General features: G+C 34.6%; 2 protein-coding genes across 2 annotated transcripts; one reads left to right on the top strand and one right to left on the bottom strand.

The window, feature by feature from the left end:
* Nucleotides 1-1,796: 1,796 nt before the first annotated feature.
* LOC107902476 (uncharacterized) lies at nucleotides 1,797-2,887 on the bottom strand. The gene is made up of 2 exons (XM_016828651.1): nucleotides 2,352-2,887; nucleotides 1,797-2,214 (listed from the first exon to the last, which is right to left on the bottom strand). The coding sequence occupies exons 1-2, from the start codon at nucleotides 2,885-2,887 to the stop codon at nucleotides 1,797-1,799; spliced, it is 954 nt and encodes a 317-aa protein (XP_016684140.1).
* A 7,282-nt stretch (nucleotides 2,888-10,169) lies between these two features.
* Nucleotides 10,170-19,460, top strand: LOC107904258 (ATP-dependent zinc metalloprotease FTSH 11, chloroplastic/mitochondrial). The gene is made up of 17 exons (XM_016830568.2): nucleotides 10,170-11,020; nucleotides 11,111-11,264; nucleotides 11,494-11,586; nucleotides 11,776-11,861; nucleotides 11,970-12,093; nucleotides 12,432-12,551; nucleotides 13,004-13,054; nucleotides 13,227-13,288; nucleotides 13,405-13,462; nucleotides 13,563-13,688; nucleotides 13,764-13,844; nucleotides 17,191-17,320; nucleotides 17,414-17,562; nucleotides 17,952-18,233; nucleotides 18,453-18,542; nucleotides 18,619-18,672; nucleotides 18,969-19,460. The coding sequence occupies exons 1-17, from the start codon at nucleotides 10,419-10,421 to the stop codon at nucleotides 19,116-19,118; spliced, it is 2,412 nt and encodes an 803-aa protein (XP_016686057.2). The 5' UTR covers nucleotides 10,170-10,418; the 3' UTR covers nucleotides 19,119-19,460.
* The last annotated feature ends 1,790 nt before the right edge of the window (nucleotides 19,461-21,250 follow it).

Raw genomic sequence — 21,250 nt, 5'->3', positions numbered from 1 at the left:
CCCATCCGCATCCTTAGTATAAACAACACACTTGTAGGTAACATTATCCATAATTTTCACTATCTACTTATGTGAATATTCAAGTTGTCTATCTGTATTATAGTCACTAATTTATTTTTATCTTGAGATACAGAACTCCAAATTAATATTCGCTAATTTTCCCTGAAACTAGACTCATATACCTTCTTACCATAAAAATTTCATAATTTTTGGTTGGGCCAATTAATACAGTTTATTTATTGAATTCTCCCATGTTCTGCTGTCTGACAGTTTCGACCCTTCTTCACTAAAAATTAATTATCTTCTCGTACAGGATTCAAATTATGTCCTCGTTTATTTCTATTGAAAATAGACTCATTCAGGATTCTAAACATATAAATTTAAGCCCCTAATTATTTTTATACATTTTTTTATGATTTTACAAAATTAGAACAGAGGAACCCGAAATCATTCTGACCTTGTCTCACAAAAGTTATTGTATCTCATGATTTACAATTCCATTGCTTACATAATTTCTTTTATAAGAAACTAGACTCAATAATCTTTAATTTCATATTTTATTAATCCTCTAATTAAATATCTAAAATTTTTGGTGATTTTTCAAAATTAGACTACTGCTGTTGTCCAAAACAGTTTTAGTGCAAAATGTTGATTTCCATTTTGCCCCAAATTTCACAATTCATACAATTCAGTCCTTGCTCAATTAACCCCTAAATTAAGATAATTTTCTCAATTAATACTTTTTCTAGACATTATAAGTTATTTCATAACTATTGAAATTCAGAATTTCCACATAAAACTCTATCTTCAAACTCTTTTACAATTAGGTCCCAAACATTCACTTTCTATTCAATTCTTTCAATAAAATCAGCATATAAATAATTTAAGGCTCTAATTCCATGCCAAATAATCATATAATTCCAGCACATATTCATATAAACTTTCAATTTCTTTCATAGAATCAAAAACTAATGAATTCAACAAGTGGACCTAGTTGTAAAAGTCACAAAAACATAAAAATTTCAAGGAGAAAGCAAGAATTAAACTTACATGAAGCTAGATTATGAAAACCAGCTTGACCCCTCCCCCATGGCTGTTTTTCAGCTGATGAATATGAAGAGAAATGAAGAGAATTCTAGATATTCCAATTTAGTCCCATTTTTATTTAGCCAATTTTGGTAATTTTCCAATTTTTCCCTTATTTCACCCATTTCCTGATTTTTCTCAACTATTGCCGCCCAAAATATCTCATTTGGGCTTGTTTTCACTTAAGGTCCTTCCTCATTTGACAATTGAGCTACTTAATCCTTTTTGCAACTTTTACACTTTTTTCAATTTAGTCCTTTTTTATTTAATTAACCACCCAAACGTCAAAATTTTCTGACTAAATTTTATTACTACCTCACCAACACTCCATAAATATTTCTAAAATATTTATGGCTTGGTTTATGAAGTCGAGGTCTCGATACCTCATTTTCGACCCAATTAACCTAATTAATTCTTTTAAATCACCAAATTCACTAATTCAAAAATGCTTTTATATTCACATTTGACTCATAGGTATTAATTTATTAAATTTTCAACTCACCTGTCGAATTTAGTGATCTCAAATCTCTATTCCCGATACCACTGAAAATTAGGCTGTTACACCTAGCCTCTGGCCGACTAGCAGTATCTTTCATACCCGAACGAGTAGTTATTGTAGCACTGCTCTGACCTGAACGTCTATTTTTTTTAGGAGTAGCTTTCTGTTTCTCTTTCTGTTCCACTTCTTCTATTTGTAATTGGGGACAATATCAAATAAAGTGGTCAGTAACCCCACATTTATAACAAGCCCCTATCTTACCCCTATATTCACTGGGGTGATTTCTTCCACAATGTTGGCATTTAGGCCTTGGGGTGTTTTGCACACTACCCTCACTAACAACAAGTCTATCAGATGTCCTAAAATTAGATTGTCTTGGTCTACTTTTACCCAATCTTTCCGGTGCTGAAATGGTTCGACTAAATTCCTCTCTAGATTTCTTCACCGGTAAAGTTGAAAATGACTTGGATGTATTTCTTTTGAAGGATTCTTTACTCTTTCTATCCTGTTGCATCTTTCTATTATATACCTCTTCAAGTTTCTGAGTACGATCTGATAGAACAACGAATTCCTGTATCTCAGTGGCCTCTATCATCATTTTGATCTCATCATTTAGTCTTTCTTCAAATCTGATACACATTTTTTCCTCGGTGGGTACAATATCTCAAGCATATTTGCTGAGATAAACAAATTCTCTTTCATATTCAGCTACTGACTTATTTCCCTGTCATAGATCAAGAAATTCTCTTTTTTTTTATCCAAATACCTTCGACTGACATATTTCTTCTTAAATTCACTTTGAAAGAATTCCCAAGTGATTTTCTCTATTGGTACAACAGCTTCAATCGTCTCCCACCAATTGTAAGTTTCTTCTTTCAATAACGACACGGCACATCTCAAATAATCATCAGATGAACACACCATTTCTTTAAAAACTCTCATTATGCTCTGTAACCAATACTCTGCCTTGACAGGATCATCATCTATTTTTCCTCGAAATTTCTCAGCCCCATGTTTTCTAAGTTTTTCAAGTAGAAGATATTTACTGGATTCAGTTATTGAAGGGGGTGGAGGAGCAACCGAGGGTACTACTGGTGTTGTAATAGGGGAAAGAGATTGCTGAGCCTGATTTCTTTCTTGTATCGTCTCATTATACCACTGATTCATAAATCCATAAATCATGTTTTTGAGTTCTTCTTCTCGCATCAAAGAAATTGGAACATTACTGCTTGTTCCTTGTTTAGAGGTCTGTACTCTACTGTTAACTTCTTCCTGTTCAGTACGTTCAGGTCTATCTGACATCTTTACAAGTCGAAGATAACCTATAATAAAAACAAGGATTAGATAAAATCATACATATCACACTATCATAGATTTATATGGCATATATTTCTAGGCACTTTACATATTACACACATTCCAAGAGTTGATTAAATCGAAGTTTTGATACCACTAAATATAACACCTTGTCCCGGCAATGGATATAGGCTAGGGGTGTTACAGTTTAACCAAAAGGGGTTTTAAGAGTGAGTACGGTGATGGTTAGAGATTATTAGAGGGTAATTAGTCTTTAATTAAAATTTAGGTGAGATTAATTTAATAGAATTATTAATTGAGGTTTAAGGACTAAATTGTATAGTTAGTAAAATTAAAGGGGTCAAAGTGGAATTATTAGAAAATATGATTTTGAACTAAATAAATGCTTATGTGGTAATTTTTCCAAGAATGCTATAAAAACTTTCATCTTTTATTAATATTGCAAATTCTATAGTCAATAAATCCTAGACATGTTTTGGAATTTTAAATGAGTAGTGTTTCATGTTTTAATCCTATTTTTAAAGGATTAAGCTAAATGATGTAGTTCTAAATACTGGAAAACATACAACAGACACTTTTTAAAAAAGCAATAAACCTAATAAATAAAGTTCTAGCAATGGTGAAATTCATAACTAGAGCTGTGAGATGTCTTTTGCTGTTAAAGGAAGGGGCTCTATATAACACGCCTCACCTATATTCAAAGCCGGAATAGGGTTACGGAGTATTACCAGACTTACAACACATTTAAATATACTTTTCTCATGCATTTAATCAATACAAGCAATCATCATTCAATTTCAATCACTTTGTCCCTAATACAAGCCTACGAGGCCCTAAATATGCATTGGGAGTGGTTCGAGACAAAACCGATAACTCGGGAAATTTTTTCAACATTTATAAATTTTTTCTCAAAATAGGGGACACATACCAGTGTGGCCAGACCGTGTGTCTCACACGGCCAACAGACACGCCCGTGTCACAGGCCGTGTGAACATTGGAAATAAAAGTACATGGCTGTGTCCCAACTCGTATCCAACCCCGTTCCAAACAAGTGAGCTTACTGACTTGGGTCACACGGCCATCCACACGCCCGTGTGTCTAGCCCGTGTGCCCTTCGAAGTGGACACACGCTTGTGTGCCAGGCCGTGTGCTAGGCTGTGCCAAACCTGTAGGGTATATTGACTTATGCAACACGACTAAGTTATACGCTCATGTACAAATTAGGGGGTATACTGACTTGTCCCATACAGCCGATCACACCCGTATGTGAGACCATGTGGAGCATACTAGCTTCATTTCAATTTCAACACCAGGGGATACATGGCCGTATAACATGGACGTGTGTCACACACGGCTGTGACACACGCCCGTGTCTCTACTTATATAGACAAAAATAGGCTATTTACCAAGCCAATTTGCCACCTAAATTTGTATGTACCTATATAACTCAAATGATACTATTTTAAGACACAAGTATGCAGCCAAAAATCATCAACCAATATACAAATCATACTATATCTACTTCAACCATTTCAATACTCAATTCAATGCCATTACCTATTCAAATACCTATCAACTCAACTTGCTTTACTAGACATAACTTACATATATATATCATGTACCATAATTCATCTAATTCATCATCCAAAATCAATCTACAATAAACATATATCAACCAAATAAATACCTCATACCATAATAAACATTTGGATATCATAATTCAACATCTACCATATCATATGGCAATATTTACAACAAACCACATAACATTTATAAGCTATTTCTAATATCCAAAATACATTTCCATCAAACATACCAAAAAGACCAAAGCCTATACATGCCATATACCATATATACATAACTTCAAAAGTACCAAAATAGATGTTCGATAGTGTGATAAAGTCTCTGACAAACCTTGAATCTGAGCTAGCTTCGTAAGACTATAAAACATGGAAAAGTAAACAAAGTAAGCTATGAAGCTTAGTAAGTTCGTATGTAAAAATGAAATAATCTCATCATTCATTAGCATTTCAAAATAGATAACATAAATTGCATTTAAAGCATCAAACAATGAGTTAACATAAAGTTTAATCACATATTAACTCATAAGTTCTCAACCTTTTTAACTTGTTACTTGAACAGTTTTTTGTACATACTTGTACCGATATGTATCTATTTCTCACCAATTTTCTTATCAAGCCACTCCGGCTTATAAATGCTTACAGTACGAGTATATCGATTTTTCGATGCCATAGTCTAACTATGGTCTTACACATATATTGCCATGGCCCTGCCGTGGTCTTACATTCACATACCATAAACCGATTTTGGTCTTATTTTCTGATTGCCATAGCCCAGCTATGGTCTTATTTAACAACTCGTCTTATTTAAACCGTACATTTAATTTAAGATCTCCAAATTTAACTAATAGGGTAAATACAATCTCAATTCCATCCATCAATTAAATAAATTCACATTTAAGTTCAATTATAGAAACTTACCTCGTGTACGAAATGACGGAACGGGCCAACTATTCAATTACTTTACTTTTTCCCTGATCTAAGTCTGAATTCCTCTTTTCTTGATTTTAATTGGCAAACATGGCATAGCCGAATGAAGAGAAAAGAAATGGCTTCTTTTAATCCTATCCTTCAGTTGGAAAAAGAAGAAAGAAAGATGATATCTTTCTTTTTCATACTTTAAATTTGTTTTATTTTACTAATTACTAAATTAACCTTACTATTAACCTTTATAAATCACATAAATGATGTCCATCTTTGTCCACTAATAATATTAATGATCTATTTACCACTTAAGGACTTCCACTTTAAATTTCTATAGCTATTAGACACATTTAGCTAATAGAACTCAACTTTTATGCTTTACGCGATTTAGTCATTTTTATCAAATTGACCAATTAAACGATAAAATTTCTTAACAAAATTTTCACACAGTCACTCAATCATGCTGTAAACATTTAAATAATAATAAAATAAATATTTTGAACTCGAATTTATGGTCTTGAAACTACTGTTTCGATTTGACCTAAAACAGACTATTATACTTCGGGTTCAAAAGGGACCAAATTTGTAGTGGGAAGAGGCTGAATTGGATAATTAAAGATTGTGGGGAACATTTTAAAATTTCTAGAAATTCAAAGGTTCCTCTAACGGATTCGATGAATTCGATAGCTGAACTAATTAGCGCTCAATTGAGCACAAAAGTCTGACCAGTGATTGGGAGCATAAAAGGAGAGCTTATAGATAAAACCATGAGCCTCAAGCAGTAAGGTATGGTCTTATCTCTCATACTTTTCTTATAAATTTAAAATTTTTTCTTGAAATTGTCAAGGTTGTGCGAGTGTTAAATTCTAGCAAATTTTTTAGGAATATAACAAGGAACATAATCCAGATATTGTAAGTCTACATGAGACAAGGGTCAGTGGTGATAAGGTAAATAGAATTATTGTGAAGCTAGGATTTCAACATTCCTATCGAATGGAGGCGATTGGTTTTTCTGGTAATATTTGGGTTGGTTGGAAGGATTTAGTTCAAGTAGAAATAATGTGTAAGCATCTTCAATTTATCTTGGCATGAGTCATTGAAGGTACTAGTTGACAGTCCTTTCTCATTGCTTTCGTTTATAGGAATCCTGATAGATGGAAAAGAAAGAGCCTATGGGAAGATCTCAAAATAGTCATTCCAGATACTTCTATTTCATGGGTTGTGATTGGTGATTTTAATGCCATACGATCTTCAAATGAAAAGAGAAGAGGTCGACAAGAACGAATGAGATGTTTGTTGTTTGGTAATTTCCTTGAAGAAGCTGATTTACATTATTTGGGGTTTAAGTGTCTTAATTTTACATGGCATAGTGAGCATTTTCAACTGTTTGGATAAAGCTACTGAGAATTATGCTTGGAGTAATGCTTTTCCTCATAGTTCAATTACACATTTCCCTAAATTGAAATATGATCATAAACCTTTATTACTGTCTCTTAAATCGAGAGTCCTTATGCCTAAAGGACGTCATTTTAGGTTACTGGCTAGTTGGGCAGAACATCCCTGTTTTAATAATTTTGTTAGAGATAATTGAGACTTTAACGAAAATATGGTAGAATCTATGTCATGGTTTACCATGTCCATCAGGAATTGGAATAGGATGGTGTATGGATACTTAGATGTTCATAAAAGACAGTTGATACAGAAACTGGCTCGAAATCAGAAAGCTCTAAAAAATTTGAATTTGGATTATTTGGTTCAATTTGAATTTCATATTCGAGAGGAGGTTGAGAATGTTTTACACCATGAAAAGCTATTGTGGAAATAGAAAATAAGATGCGATTGGTTTCATTTAAGAGATCGCAATACCAAGTTTTTTCATGCTCGCGCATTGTAAAGAAGGAAGCATAATCGAATCACGTATCTAAAAAAATAAGAACGGAGATTGGCTATATGATGAAGAGGATCTTCAAAATGAGGCGGCTAAGTATTTTCAGAATATGTACGGGGAAAGACCAAATCAAATGCCAGCATTACCTATAAATTCTTTTTTGATGTTGGACCATAGTGATATTATGTTCTTAGGAAAAGAGGTTTCAAAGGAAGAGATCAAGATAACAATGTTTGACATGTCTCCTTTTAAGGCACCAGGAAGTGATGGTTTTCATGTACTTTTCTTCCAAATTTAGTGGGACTTGGTTGGTGGGGAAGTTTGTGAATGGGTTCAGAAGGTTTTCGCTGGTCAAACCATTGACCTAGAGTTCAAAAATTTGCTTATTGTTCTTATATCGAAGGTTGCTAATATGGAGACTTATGCACAATTTAGACCAATAAGCTTATGTTTGGTCCTCTATAATCTAGTAATTAAGGTTATTGCTAATCTGTTCAAAGGGGTATTTCCTAAGATCATCGCTCCAGTGTAGGCAGGTTTCATTACAGGTAATGAAAGGCGCCATCACATTAGTATGTCAGGGTGTTTTAATAATTCAATCCAAAATATTTAACGTTATAATCTATTATGATTTGTACTTTCAATTAGATATTTCCATATAAAACTACATATTTTGTTATGGATTAAAAAACATATTAATTTCTATTTAATTTATTTAAAACCTATATAAAATATTTAAATCCCAATTTTAAAATTTGTTTAAAATAAATTTAATTTTCTATTTATTTGTCAATTTTTGGAATTATATATAAAATTCTATATTTTTAATATATTTTTACAATTATATTTGAATGTACCAAATAAAATTTAAATACGAAATTATTTAAAATGTTCTAAAATTGTAATTTTTTTTTGAATCAAAGATGACCAATGCATTAAGTAACGAAAGATTAAAGGCTTGGTTAGAAAATCTAAAACCCTACATCGTTTCAGCCCACCAACTAGCTGACACTATCCTATTGATAACTTTGGGCGGTGCCTCGGATACCACTAATAAACTGACAAAAAAACATTTAACAGCTAAGAAAAAGAAACAACTCAATCAACAAAACATTTCCTAATTTCTAATCGCAAACCCAAAACCTAAACCCTCAAATTTTTCCCTGAAAGAATGCTTTTACTTTCGTTGCATCAGAAAACCTCTTCAGTGGGAGCTAGTTGCCTTCACCCGCTTCATCAAATTAAATCCTTATGTCCTAACTCTTCAGATTTTCCTGACTTCCTTGGAGTTTTCAAAACATAAATTAACTCACTCTGGACTCAATTTGAGAAAAAGCCTTTTCTCACCACCGTTGCTCCTTCGTGACGATGGACTCAACATCTAGTGGAACTTCTTCCATCCAATAGATAGAGGTTTTGCACCATTGTCCCCATGTTGCTAGTTCGTGTACTACTTCATTTGCTGTTTGTGGTACATATCGAGAGGTATAGTTTCTAAACCTGGTTGCTCTATTATTTTTCTCACTAATGGTATTACCTATGACTGATCTATCGTTCCCTAGTGTTCTTAGTTTCTTCAAGACCGTGAGCGCATCTCCTTCTAAGCATACATCGTTGAAACCCATTTCATCTGCAAAAATAATCGCTTGTAAACATGTGTGTGCTTCTGCCACTGTTGGATCTTAGATATTTTCTTTTGGGTAAACACATGAACCCATGACAAACCCTCAATTGTTTCTTATGCATCAAAATTTACTTTAACTTGTTCACCCTCTAGAGGTTCCCACTAGGCTCCTTGATGGGCATTGAAACCACTAAATACAAATTTCTATGACAAAATAATAGTAAATTGAAATATAGGGTAGTAAGGTCGAATCCTTAGGGATTGGTTATTCAATTTCACCTTGATGGGCATTGAAACCACCAAATACAAATTTCTATGACAAAATAATAGTAAATTGAAATATAGAGCAGTAGGGTCGAATCCTCAAGGACTGGTTATCCAATTTCACCTTTTCTCATGATCAGAATTATTGTCGTGGTAACAGTCGTGCTCACGACCTGTGCGTTGCAATGCTGAAAAAAAAAAGGTTTTAACTGATAAAGATAATAATATTAAAAGAAAAGAAAAATATATGCATATAAAATAAAGCAAAAAAATGTGATTGTAAAATAAATTAAGCGAAATAAAATAAATTGGTAAATAAAATATTTTTAAAGCTTACCTTTAGTCTCAATATACTCCGAACTTGAACTGATTCTATCCTTCTAACTGATAAGTTGGTTATAGCAATCGAGGATGCCCCAAACAGACAACTCTTCCTCTTGTAGTCGATTTCGGTATAACCTACAAATCGACCCTTGTTGAATTTCTAACCACGCGACACGTACCCGTAATTTAAGATTTTGATAGCCTTATGATCTGAAAAAGCCCAACTTGAATTAACGACCTCAACCTGTGGGATTTTGAGTACAACACGATCGATTTAACTTTCCAACTGTACGTTAAACAATTCCAACTCAACGTGCGTTTTTTGAATTGAAATCGAATCAACTTTAAGGGACGAATTTGTACTATCTCATATACCGGAGGGATAGCGAAGACCTAGTCGTAAAGTATTTAGTGTGCGTTCATATCTCACGATTATTTTATCGAAGTGGCAATCGAACTAAAGCTAAAAAGGAGATTTAGTTAACCATAAAATAAATCATGCTAGATAGAGTATGGAAGTGGTTTAAATGAATTTATTAAATTATAAAAATACCCACTTTTTTTATTACAACGTAAATAATAAAAAAAGTCATTATTTTAGTTAATGAAAATTTTGGGGTTATTTTTATAAAAAAAGCGAAAATATCCACTTGGTCGTGTAAAAGGGGGAAAATTGAAAAAAAAAAAATTATGGGCAGAAGCAGGTGAAGTGACAAGCCGGCGCCAATTCGAATGGAGATAAGGTTTTTCACTTGTTCGTTGGTTGGCTCCTGTAATCTCATCTGCTAATCTCGTGGCTCTTAACTCCCTCCTTCCATCTCTCTTTTTTCTTCCCTTCCCTTCCGTTCCCTTCCCTTCCCTTCCCCAACTTCAAACTCAAACAACTTCTCTTCTTCCGTTAAACCCTAAGCAATGACCCTTTCTCTCCAAGCCTCCCTTATCTGCAATCCTTGGCCTTCTCTTCCTAAACCACGCTTTCGCCGTTCTTCTTCCCCTCATTCCAATCTTTCTTCTGTTCCCAAACACTCTTTCCCTTCTACTTTTCTGAATTCCCGATTTTATGCACGTCCTTTTTCAATAGCTTGCACATTGCTTCCCGAAAACGTTAACTCCGACTCCAAATTCGATACCCATGTTGAAGATTCCAAACCCGAAGCTTTAATTTCGGATTCTGAAAACCCCACCGCCATCGATGAGTTCGTGAATGTTAGCGAGGGAGCTCAAGTCAATAACATCGATGGGGAAACTGAGAATGTGGTGGAGACTGATAGGCTGAATGATAACTTGGTGGAAAAAGAAGGGCTCAAAAGCAAAATCCCTGCCGTGGTGTTTTTAATGGGAGTTTGGGCAATGATTAAAAAGGGAATGGACAAAGCGGTGGCTTCGGGTTGGTTCAATTGGTGGCCCTTTTGGCGTCAGGAAAAACGGCTTGATCGCCTCATTGCAGAAGCCGACGCCAATCCCAAAGACGCCGCTAAACAAAGCGCTTTGTTGGCTGAGCTTAATAAGCACAGGTTTTCTTTCACTTTTTCTATTGTTGATTCATTTCAACGCAATTTTCTTTTCTACCTCTTTGGTGTTTGATTTTTAATGTTTCTAAACAGTCCTGAGTCTGTGATTAAGCGATTTGAAGAAAGGGATCATGCGGTAGACAGTAGAGGAGTTGCTGAATATCTTCGAGCTCTGGTAGTCACTAATGCCATTGCTGATTACCTTCCGGATGAACAGTCTGGAAAGCCTTCTAATCTTCCTACTTTGGTAACAAGGCCCTGCCTCACCGCTTTGGTTTTCTATATGGATTTCATTTTTTCATTACATTAAAAATTGTAATACTTGGTTGAACCGATGTTATCTCTTTCCACATGCGAGATATGCTGGACCTCTGAATTGGTGGATAAGTAGGCTTGAGAATAATTCAATATGAATCTATGCTTTAATATCACCAAAAAGACTTAAGGATATCTGATCCGTTAAATTTTAAATTTAGTTGCAAGAATTGAAGCAGCGAGCATCAGGAAACATTGATGAGTCCTTTTTAAACCCTGGAATTTCGGAAAAGCAGCCATTGCATGTGGTGATGGTAAGCCTTTATATTTCATTGTTCTGTGTGGGTGCCAATATGGCTTATACATAGAACATTCTTCTTTTGTAGTCTATACTTGTGCTCTGATACATGGACTATCATGACCATAGACATCTTGGTTATTCTTCTCTTCATATTGGAATGCTTTGTCAACTATTTTGATAGTGATGTTGTTTTCTTCATTAGGTTGATCCTAAAGTTTCAAATAAATCACGATTTACGCAAGAGCTTATTTCAACTATCTTGTTCACTGTCGCTGTTGGATTGGTTTGGTATGGATTCCACAAATTGCAAACATACACTTTTTCATTGTCAAATTCAAGCAATCTTTGCTATAAACCCATTGTTATAATATTTTAAACCATGAAAACTACGTGCAGGATAATGGGTGCTGCTGCACTTCAGAAGTATGTAGGAAGCTTGGGTGGAATAGGAACTTCAGGTGTTGGATCAAGTTCCTCTTATGCCCCCAAAGATTTGAACAGAGAAGTGATGCCAGAGAAGGCAAGTACTCGAATCCTCTTCTTGCTGTCTAATGATGACTATGGCTTCTTGTTTCATTTGACAACTGCATTTCTATTTGACAACAGCTTCGGTAAGATGAAAACTTTGGGCAATGACAAAATTTTACTGGAAAATTATTCATAACTAAAGGGAAACTATTATAATTTGGTAAAATTTCATGGTTCGTCAGAAAAATGCTGATCAAGAACCTGTTTTGCAGACATGCAAGTGAAAATGCAACTTTGGTTTTGGTATGATGGGCCAGGGCTATTTATTGGAAACAAAATAGATATTCCTGAACCCTGTTTTTTTCCCCTCATTAATTACTTTATGTGCAGAATGTTAAGACATTTAAAGATGTCAAAGGCTGTGATGATGCAAAACAAGAGCTTGAAGAAGTAGTGGAGTATCTCAAAAACCCATCAAAGTTCACCCGCCTAGGGGGGAAGTTACCAAAGGTTTGTGCATGGTGTATGGAATTGGTTTTGTTTTTGTCTGTTTTACTGAATACTCCTTATGATGGAATATTTTGGATCTCTAAGTTGTATATTTCTCAAGGGTATGCTAGAAAATAGAAATAGAATAAAAAAAATATCAATGGTTTCTATGTGAGGAGAACCAAATATACCAAAAACCGACCTGAAGTCCTGTTATCTAAGCATTAGCTCAGTGGTAGGGTGGGGAAGGGGATTTACTAATGATTCTAGGTTCAGTTCAACATACTTCCTTACAGAGGAGGGAGAAAACAAGTTTCGATGTTTTTGTCCATTGTTAAGTCTACAGTGAGTAATTCTGCATTTTATGTGAATAATGATTGTTGAAATTGGCATGCCATGGTTCATTTTGGAGTACAAGGGTTTTTTTGTGATATTCTTCTAGTTTTATTATCTTATGCTCAACCAAATTGCAGGGAATCCTTTTGACTGGAGCACCTGGAACTGGAAAAACCTTGCTAGCCAAGGTTAGTTGTTCCTTCTAATTCTCATTATGACTGCTTACATATGTCTGGGAGTTTTTGCAAGTTACACCTTAACCATCATACAAGTTCTCTAGCTGTTAGTGGCTTCCTTTGAAGCATGTTGCATGTTGCATATATCCATATTAAGATAGGTTTGATTTGTTCAACCTTGAAGGCTATTGCGGGGGAAGCTGGGGTACCTTTTTTCTATAGAGCAGGATCGGAATTTGAGGAAATGTAAGCCATCATCTGATTTCATCTTTGCTTGGCAACACTTGGTATAGACATTCATTTGCTTTAATGTGAGTTCTAAGATTATGTTCTGAGTCTGAAATTCTCTCTCTCTGTGGCAGGTTTGTTGGTGTTGGTGCTCGGCGTGTGAGATCCCTTTTTCAAGCTGCTAAGAAAAAGGTTGGTATTCAAACTACTGAGCTCTGTGGATTTCTTTTATTGCTTAATTGATGTCTCGTACTGTCTAACCATGCCATTAACAATATTTCATATTTTATAGGCCCCATGCATCATTTTTATTGATGAAATAGATGCTGTTGGATCCACACGAAAACAATGGGAAGGCCATACAAAAAAAACACTACATCAGCTTCTTGTTGAAATGGATGGTTTTGAACAGAATGAGGTATATTTAAATAAGTTTGCAATATAATAATTGCTTTGCATGTTTTAATTTGTCCAACCTCTGTCTATCTCATAGGGAATAATTCTAATGGCAGCAACAAATCTGCCGGACATTCTTGATCCAGCTTTGACCAGACCTGGTAGATTTGATAGGCATGTAAGTGCTCCAATCATTAGTTCTTTCTTAAATCTTTGTGTTTACAGATTCATGTTGAAAAAACTCTCGAGGAACCAAATATGAAAATTTATAGTTGGTTCCTTAATCAGATTCATCCCCCAACCAACCTTCCCTGCAGGGTTTTGCCCTTTATAAAAAATCGTGCTCCAGATTGTTGTTTACTTGAGTCCTCAAAGTGTGACAGAAAACAATTTTTAATTTCTCAAGGTGTCACTATTGACTTAAATAATCAGTTCATAGTTCTTGTGTGAATCCTTCAACCTTTTGTTCTAATACTAGTGAAGTCTTTGTTGAGAACATGAGAATAGGATCAAGTATCTGGGCGATTAACGGGAACGATGGAAGCTATTCCCTTCTCTTTATTGCTATTCCTAGAACGACCTCTGGTGACTGATGACCAGCTTATTGAAGGGAGACTAAAACCTTTAGGACTCGTTTAGAGAGAGACTTAGATCTCTTGAAAAATAGATAAAAATTCAAGGGACTAGTTACATTAAAAGATGTTTCTAAAAGGAAATAAAACAATTTAACCTTAATTAAAAATAGTTTAAAATTGAACCTAAAGTAGAAGTATTGTAAAATAATAGAGTAAATAATTACTTTAAAGACTTAAACTAACGTCCTTTTCCTCTTATATGTGTGACCTTTAAAAGCGTCCACAACATTAATCCCCTCCTGTAGAAAGAGCTTGTCCTTAAGCTCAAAGTCATGATATGCCCCATGGAACTAATCCAAATCATCTTACGTAGCATCAAAATTAGGCAAACCAATCTAGTGAACTAAGAGCTCTTAGTGACCACGATTGAGACAGAGTTTGACAGAAGCAGGAGTTTAAACACCACGACCTTCTTCTATTGGTGGAATTGTAGCCAACGTAGGAGAGTTATCACCTTTAAAAGCCTTCATTAAAGAAACATGGAAAACATTATGAATTTTGATGTCCGAAGGTAATTGCAATTCATATGCCACAAGATCAATCTTGCGAATAATTGGAGAAGGACAATAGAAACAGGGAGACAACTTATGCAAATTCGAGGGCCCAAGAGAACACTGATGGTGGGATTGTAACTGAAGCCAAACCGAGTCACCAACAGAAAACAACACATTTCCATGACCCTTTTCATAGTAAGTCTTCATGCGTTGTTACGCCTGAAACAGTCTATCTCTAATTTCGTGCAATGCCTCATCCCTATCCATCAATGTAGTGTCAACAACCTCGACATTGGAAGAACCAATCTTATAAGACAATAAACGAGGTGGATCCTAACCATAGGCAACCCAAAAGGGAGTAGTTTGTAGTACTGATTGGAAAGAAGTATTATAACAATATTCAGCCCACGGTACCTATGCCACCCATCTCTTTGGAAAATCTCCCACAAAACATTGAAGATACATTTCCACTGGACGGTTGACTACCTCTGTTTATCCATCTATCTGACCACTATAGTTTCCTATCAATTGTAATCATTTCCTAGAGTGCATTTGTATTCCCTGAAGCATAACTTATCTCCCTTTCACTGCATATTTCATTGTTAGTGCACCAAAGTCCCAGATAATAGGTCCCAATGATTGAAGCCATTTAATACCCAACTCGATATCGAACCCAACCAAAGGAATACCATAAAAGTCTGCAAAAAATTTATGGGCAGCAAAAGAAAAAAGTAACCGAGAACAAATCCCTATACTTTTTACCTTTTCACCATTGGAAATAGAGCTAGCATTGGATAAGAGTGTTACCCAAAGTGCAACTAATGAAGTTGTGTGTACTATCCAAATCTATCAGGGCTCAACAAGGGTTGTCCGTTTGTTACGACTTGTAACTGCATAGTCTTAGCATGTAAGGAGATTTCAAGTTTAACTTCTCCTAATTCTTTGATATTCTTCGCCACTGTATCACCCAATTCTAACCAAAATAACTTTTTGCACTGATGAGTGGCCGAATAAGGCTCATCACAATTATAGCATAACCCTTTTGATCTACGTTTTGCCATCTTTTTTCTGCTTTAGTGCTTTATGAATGGAGTCGATGTTGTAGATCTTGAAGAATGTGCAACTACAGTATTCATGGTACCCTTCTGAACTAACACGTTTGAAATCAATGATGCAGAATTTGTTCGAGCAGTCGGTCATGCCCCTCGTTGATTATTTCTGACACGTAATAGTTGTTTTTTTTTGTTCAAAATTTCTGACGAGACTCATAGCCATGGCTAAATTTGAGGGCTTTTGCATCTGAACATTAAGTTGAATTGAATCGTCTAACTCAGCTAAAAATAATCCAACATATTGATCTGGTCAAACATAGCTCTTGCCAATTTTTCCTGAAATTGTCATTGATAGACCTCTACAGTTCCTGTCTGCTTCAAATTAACAAAATCTTTGGGTTGCTGCCTACTGAAGGACCAAAATGAAGGGAGCAATAATTACGTAACTTCATTCATTCGCCCCTCCAACTTCATTTGATAATACCAAAGTTGCACCTTGCCCAACATGTGAAAGGCTGCCAACCCTACTTTGTTTGCGTCATGGGTGTGGTAGTTTTCGAAAAATTGTTCGCATTGATGCAACCAAATCAAGGGGTCTTTGATCCATTGAAAGTAGGGAAATCCCTTTTTGCATACTGAGGAATAGATCCTCTAGTTGTCAAAGTCGCCCCACTCGGTGGTGGTGGCGTTGCACCTCCCGCAGCGATTGGTGGCAATCAGAAATAGGGCTTTTATCCAATCTTGTATTTGTTGAAATTGCTTGTTTATTTGACTTTTGCAAATCGATAATTTTGCTGTCACCACAAAATCTGCATATGTTTGGATTTCATTGCCCATTCTGAGAGGCCTTTATGCCAAATTATTGAGAACGTGGGAATAGGATCTAGTCACTGGGCGATTAATGGAAACGTTGAACATGATTGCCTTCCCTTTATCACTATTCCCAGAATGACCTACGGTGATTGATGATTAGCTTTAGGACTCATTTAGATAGAGACCTAGATCTCTTGAAAAATAGATAGCAACTTTACTTATGTTTTTATTCTCCAATAGGTCCTTAAATAGGGACTAGTTACATAAAAAGATGTTTCTAGAAGGAAATAAAACAACTTTAATTAAAAATAGCTTAAAATAAACTGAACTTGAAGCAAAAGTAACGTAAAATAAAAAGTAAGTAATTTTACTTTAAAGACTTAAACTAATGCCTTTTCCCTCTCGTATGTGCGACCTATATAAGTATCAACAGTTCTGCAGTTGACTATGGTTGTTCTTCTAGGACAGGGCATTTACTATTTTCTTCTTCTATTCTCTTTTATATAAAGACTTATAAATCCCATTTGTAGATTGTTGTCCCAAATCCAGATGTTAGAGGTCGTCAAGAGATTTTGGACCTCTATCTACAAGATAAACCAATGTCTGATGATATAGATGTTAAAGCAATTGCCCGTGGTACTCCTGGATTCAATGGTGCAGGTAAGTTTTTACGAATAAAGGGAAACAAGTCTACTTCCCGGCAACAAACATTCTTATTGTGTTTTAACTTTTTCCTGCTGTTCTGCCAATCAGATCTAGCAAACTTGGTGAATATTGCTGCAATTAAAGCTGCAGTTGAAGGTGCAGATAAGTTGACTGCTGCACAGTTGGAATATGCTAAAGACAGGATACTCATGGGTACTGAGCGTAAAACAATGTTTTTAACAGAAGAGTCAAAGAAGGTATTGGCGTTTTTTTATTTGTCACTTTAAGATAGAATTGAAGTTGGGGTTTGCTTGGAATGTGTTGAATCATTTTCTGTAATCAGTGCAAACAAAGATATAAAAGGGCCAACTATGATAACAAAGATTGCCAGAAAATCTTTTACAATTTGGGATGTCCAAATAAATGGCCACAGTTAAGGATTAATCTTCATGTTTTGAAGTTTCTTGATGCAACCCATGTCGATAAATGGCCAATTGTTTACCAATTAGCTGCAACCGGGTAGTATTCTAGTATCTATTAGCTTACGGTGTGTAACATTAGGTCCTATATTTTCAAGATAAACTTATATCATTATCCAAAATGTATAATAGTCCTTGTTTTCTGACATTATCAAACATAACTTCAGCTCACAGCTTATCATGAGAGTGGCCATGCAATTGTTGCTTTCAACACTGAGGGTGCACATCCAATCCACAAGGCAACAATCATGCCCCGTGGATCTGCTCTAGGAATGGTTACACAGCTGCCTTCAAGTGATGAAACTTCAACTAGTAAGAAGCAATTATTAGCTCGTCTTGATGTTTGTATGGGAGGAAGAGTTGCAGAAGAGCTCATCTTTGGCCAAGACCATATCACAACTGGGGCAAGTAGTGATCTGCACACAGCTACAGAGCTTGCTCAATATATGGTACATTTCAAAATGTTTCAGTTTTTTCTGAATCTTTAATTCTGCATTGCTATATTTGCGTTACCAGTTTGTCATTATTTATATATGGTATATCGGGAAATAAAACTGTGAATTTCATACCTATGGGCAAGATGTGCTCTTCAATTCTTCATTACTCTAAAAAGTGCTGCTCCTTTTATTTATTTTTTCATTGCCAATAGCTTTTAACGTCTATTCCAGGTATCAAATTGTGGGATGAGTGATACAATTGGACCAGTTCATATTAAAGAGCGACCAAGTTCAGAAATGCAATCTCGCATTGATGCTGAAGTATGTTCCTCTAAGCTGGAGTTCTGGTTTGCACTAGTGTCTTTTCAATCTTAATTTGTTTTATGTTGTTACGCAGGTGGTGAAGCTTCTAAGAGAAGCATATGATCGCGTGAAAGCCCTGTTAAAGAAGGTATGTTACATTAAACCCCTGTTTTGTAGTTTTCTTTACTGATAAGTAATAAGCAACCATACTATATAACAATGAATAAAATGAAATCTGAATGGTAGGACCCTAGTTTCTAAGATTTTGGAGTATGTATGAAGAATATTTGATTCTGTTAGTTCATCCATTGATGAATTTTCAGATAAAATTTATACCTTAGGTATTAGTTCCAACTGTGAGTGGAAAACTCAAATAACTTTTGGGTAAATCTATTTTGTACTGCGAATTGTATACTTCAACACTTTATTTGACATTATTTTCAGCAAGAGAAGGCATTGCATGCATTAGCAAGTGCACTTTTGGAGTATGAAACACTTAGTGCGGAAGAAATAAAGCGCATTCTTCTTCCTTATCGGGAAGGAAGGTTGCCTGAGCAACAAGAACAGGGAGAGGGGGAGCTCGCATTGGCTTAAGCTTTAACTCACATCTGTAGGGAGCGCTGTACAGTGTATTTTAAGCACTAGAGATAATTATTTATATTATTCGTTGCAAATCTGCAACTGCCCCCCACCATTGTCGCAAGACATGTTATGGGAACTGTGCTTAATCTCCAGGGGGGACTGGGCATCTATCAGAATGAGATCCCCCTGTCCTATGCAGCCCTAAGTTCAGAAACAGCCAGCTTAGATCGTGTACTATTTGTGAAATCATATATTGTTTGACCTTTTTACCCCATCTGCGGGGGAAAATTTTGAACTGTGTAACTTAAAAGTGACATTTATAAAAATCATTACCAACCTCCGAGTTCATATTTAGTACTGATGACCCCATCTTCTGCATTTCTAATATGGATGAGGATCATAGCTTTATTGCAGCATTGATTCTTCAATCATTCCTCTGAGTTCATATTAGTACTTTATTTGATGTTGTTTGACACCGAATGTCCTAGGCCCGCCCTTTTATTGGTGTGCCCTTTCAAGATGATTGTATGTTTACAAAGATGAAAAAGTATAGTTTTGATAAAAGCTTATACTTAACTTTTATTGATTTATTATGCAAGGCCACTCCATTATACAACTGATCTGTGAGGATTCCTTCCATATTCTTTTGCTTCTAATAGGTCACGAAGTAAATTTGAATTATTATGCAGTGTTTACTTTTAAAGCTTAATATTTTTTTGAGGTCATTTTATTTTCTACCTTTAATTTTGAATTTAATTATTTTCGTTATAAATTAAATTGAATTGAGATTTAATAAAGTTAATTTGATTTTATAAAATTCTAAAATCTCAAACCCCTAAATTTTAAACCCTAAAACACTAGATTGTTAAACTCTAAAATTTAAATCTTAAATTCAACTTTTAACCTTTAATTCTAAACCTTAAAATGATATAAAATCCACATTTAATTAAACACTAATTGATATTAAAATATAATAAAGGAAAAATGATCCAAGAAGAAAGTGCATAATATTCATGGTAGTGGGAAGTTATTGATTTTTAAGTTTTTGTCACTTTAAAGAAGGTATATATATAAAGGAATTATAAGGGGAGACAACAAACGTCATAGTTTAGTACGAAATTGACCCAAAAAAGTACTATTGAAGTGGATTTCGAAGCAGATTTCGAAGCAGTTCTTCGTAAAGATTCAAGATTCTAAGCTGATTTTTTAGGAAGTTATCATGGGTTTCAGTTTTTATTTTTGCAAGTACTAATTAATTTTCTAAGTATCTAAGGGAGATAAACCATAGGATGGATTCTATTATTTGATTTCTAGTTTTATGTAATAAAACTTTAGTTTCTTTGTTTTTTATCATGAATTTTAAATTGTTCTTGAGTTAATATTTTTAAGGTTTTAATCCATATTTGATGTGCATGAGTTTGAGGTCGAATAGACTTTTTCTTGTGATTAGATATTGTATAGTCAAATGGAGTTGTACGCAATCTTAAAAATAATGCGATAATAGAAGTTTTAATTAGAAAGAAATTTCAATTAATCAAACTAGAGTTAAGTTGCTTTTATGCTCAAAATAACATAAGTTAGAGATTTCTACGGATCAAGAGAACTAAGAAAATAAATTGCATAAATTAAATTGAGAATTTTAGATGAATTATAAGTGGATTCATATCTGGATATTGTTTAGTCAATCGATTGATATTTGATTATTTTTGTGTTTTATTCTTTGGTGGAATTGTTAGTTAATTTAGATAATTTTTTTAATTTTAATTAATTATTTGAATTGGTAAGTTAAATAATAAAAAAATGATAACTATTATGTAATAATCGAGGGAATGATATGCTTATCATAACTATAATATTAATTGATAAGCGGACGAGTAAGGCAAAAGGCAAAGTTAATAAGCAAAGTAAATTTTCGTGTTCCTCTTTTTATTTGTAATTTTAATTTTCTGGAAAACCATTAACGTCTTAGAGCATGCTATAAATAGATGAAGAGGGCCACACCATAGAACTAATGGCTTTAGTCTATTACCTGTCAGAACCCTTTAGAACAACGTTGTATTCGGGCTAAAATCTATACATTTAGCTAAATTCATTCTCTTCTTCACCGTTAATTTGTATTTAACTACATTCAACTGGTGGCTTTA

This window comes from Gossypium hirsutum, chromosome A05 (genome assembly GCF_007990345.1).
Source record: "Gossypium hirsutum isolate 1008001.06 chromosome A05, Gossypium_hirsutum_v2.1, whole genome shotgun sequence".
Lineage (NCBI taxonomy): Eukaryota > Viridiplantae > Streptophyta > Magnoliopsida > Malvales > Malvaceae > Gossypium > Gossypium hirsutum.
The sequence above is the reverse complement of the archived record's forward strand: the minus strand, read 5'-3'. Positions and strand labels throughout refer to the sequence as shown.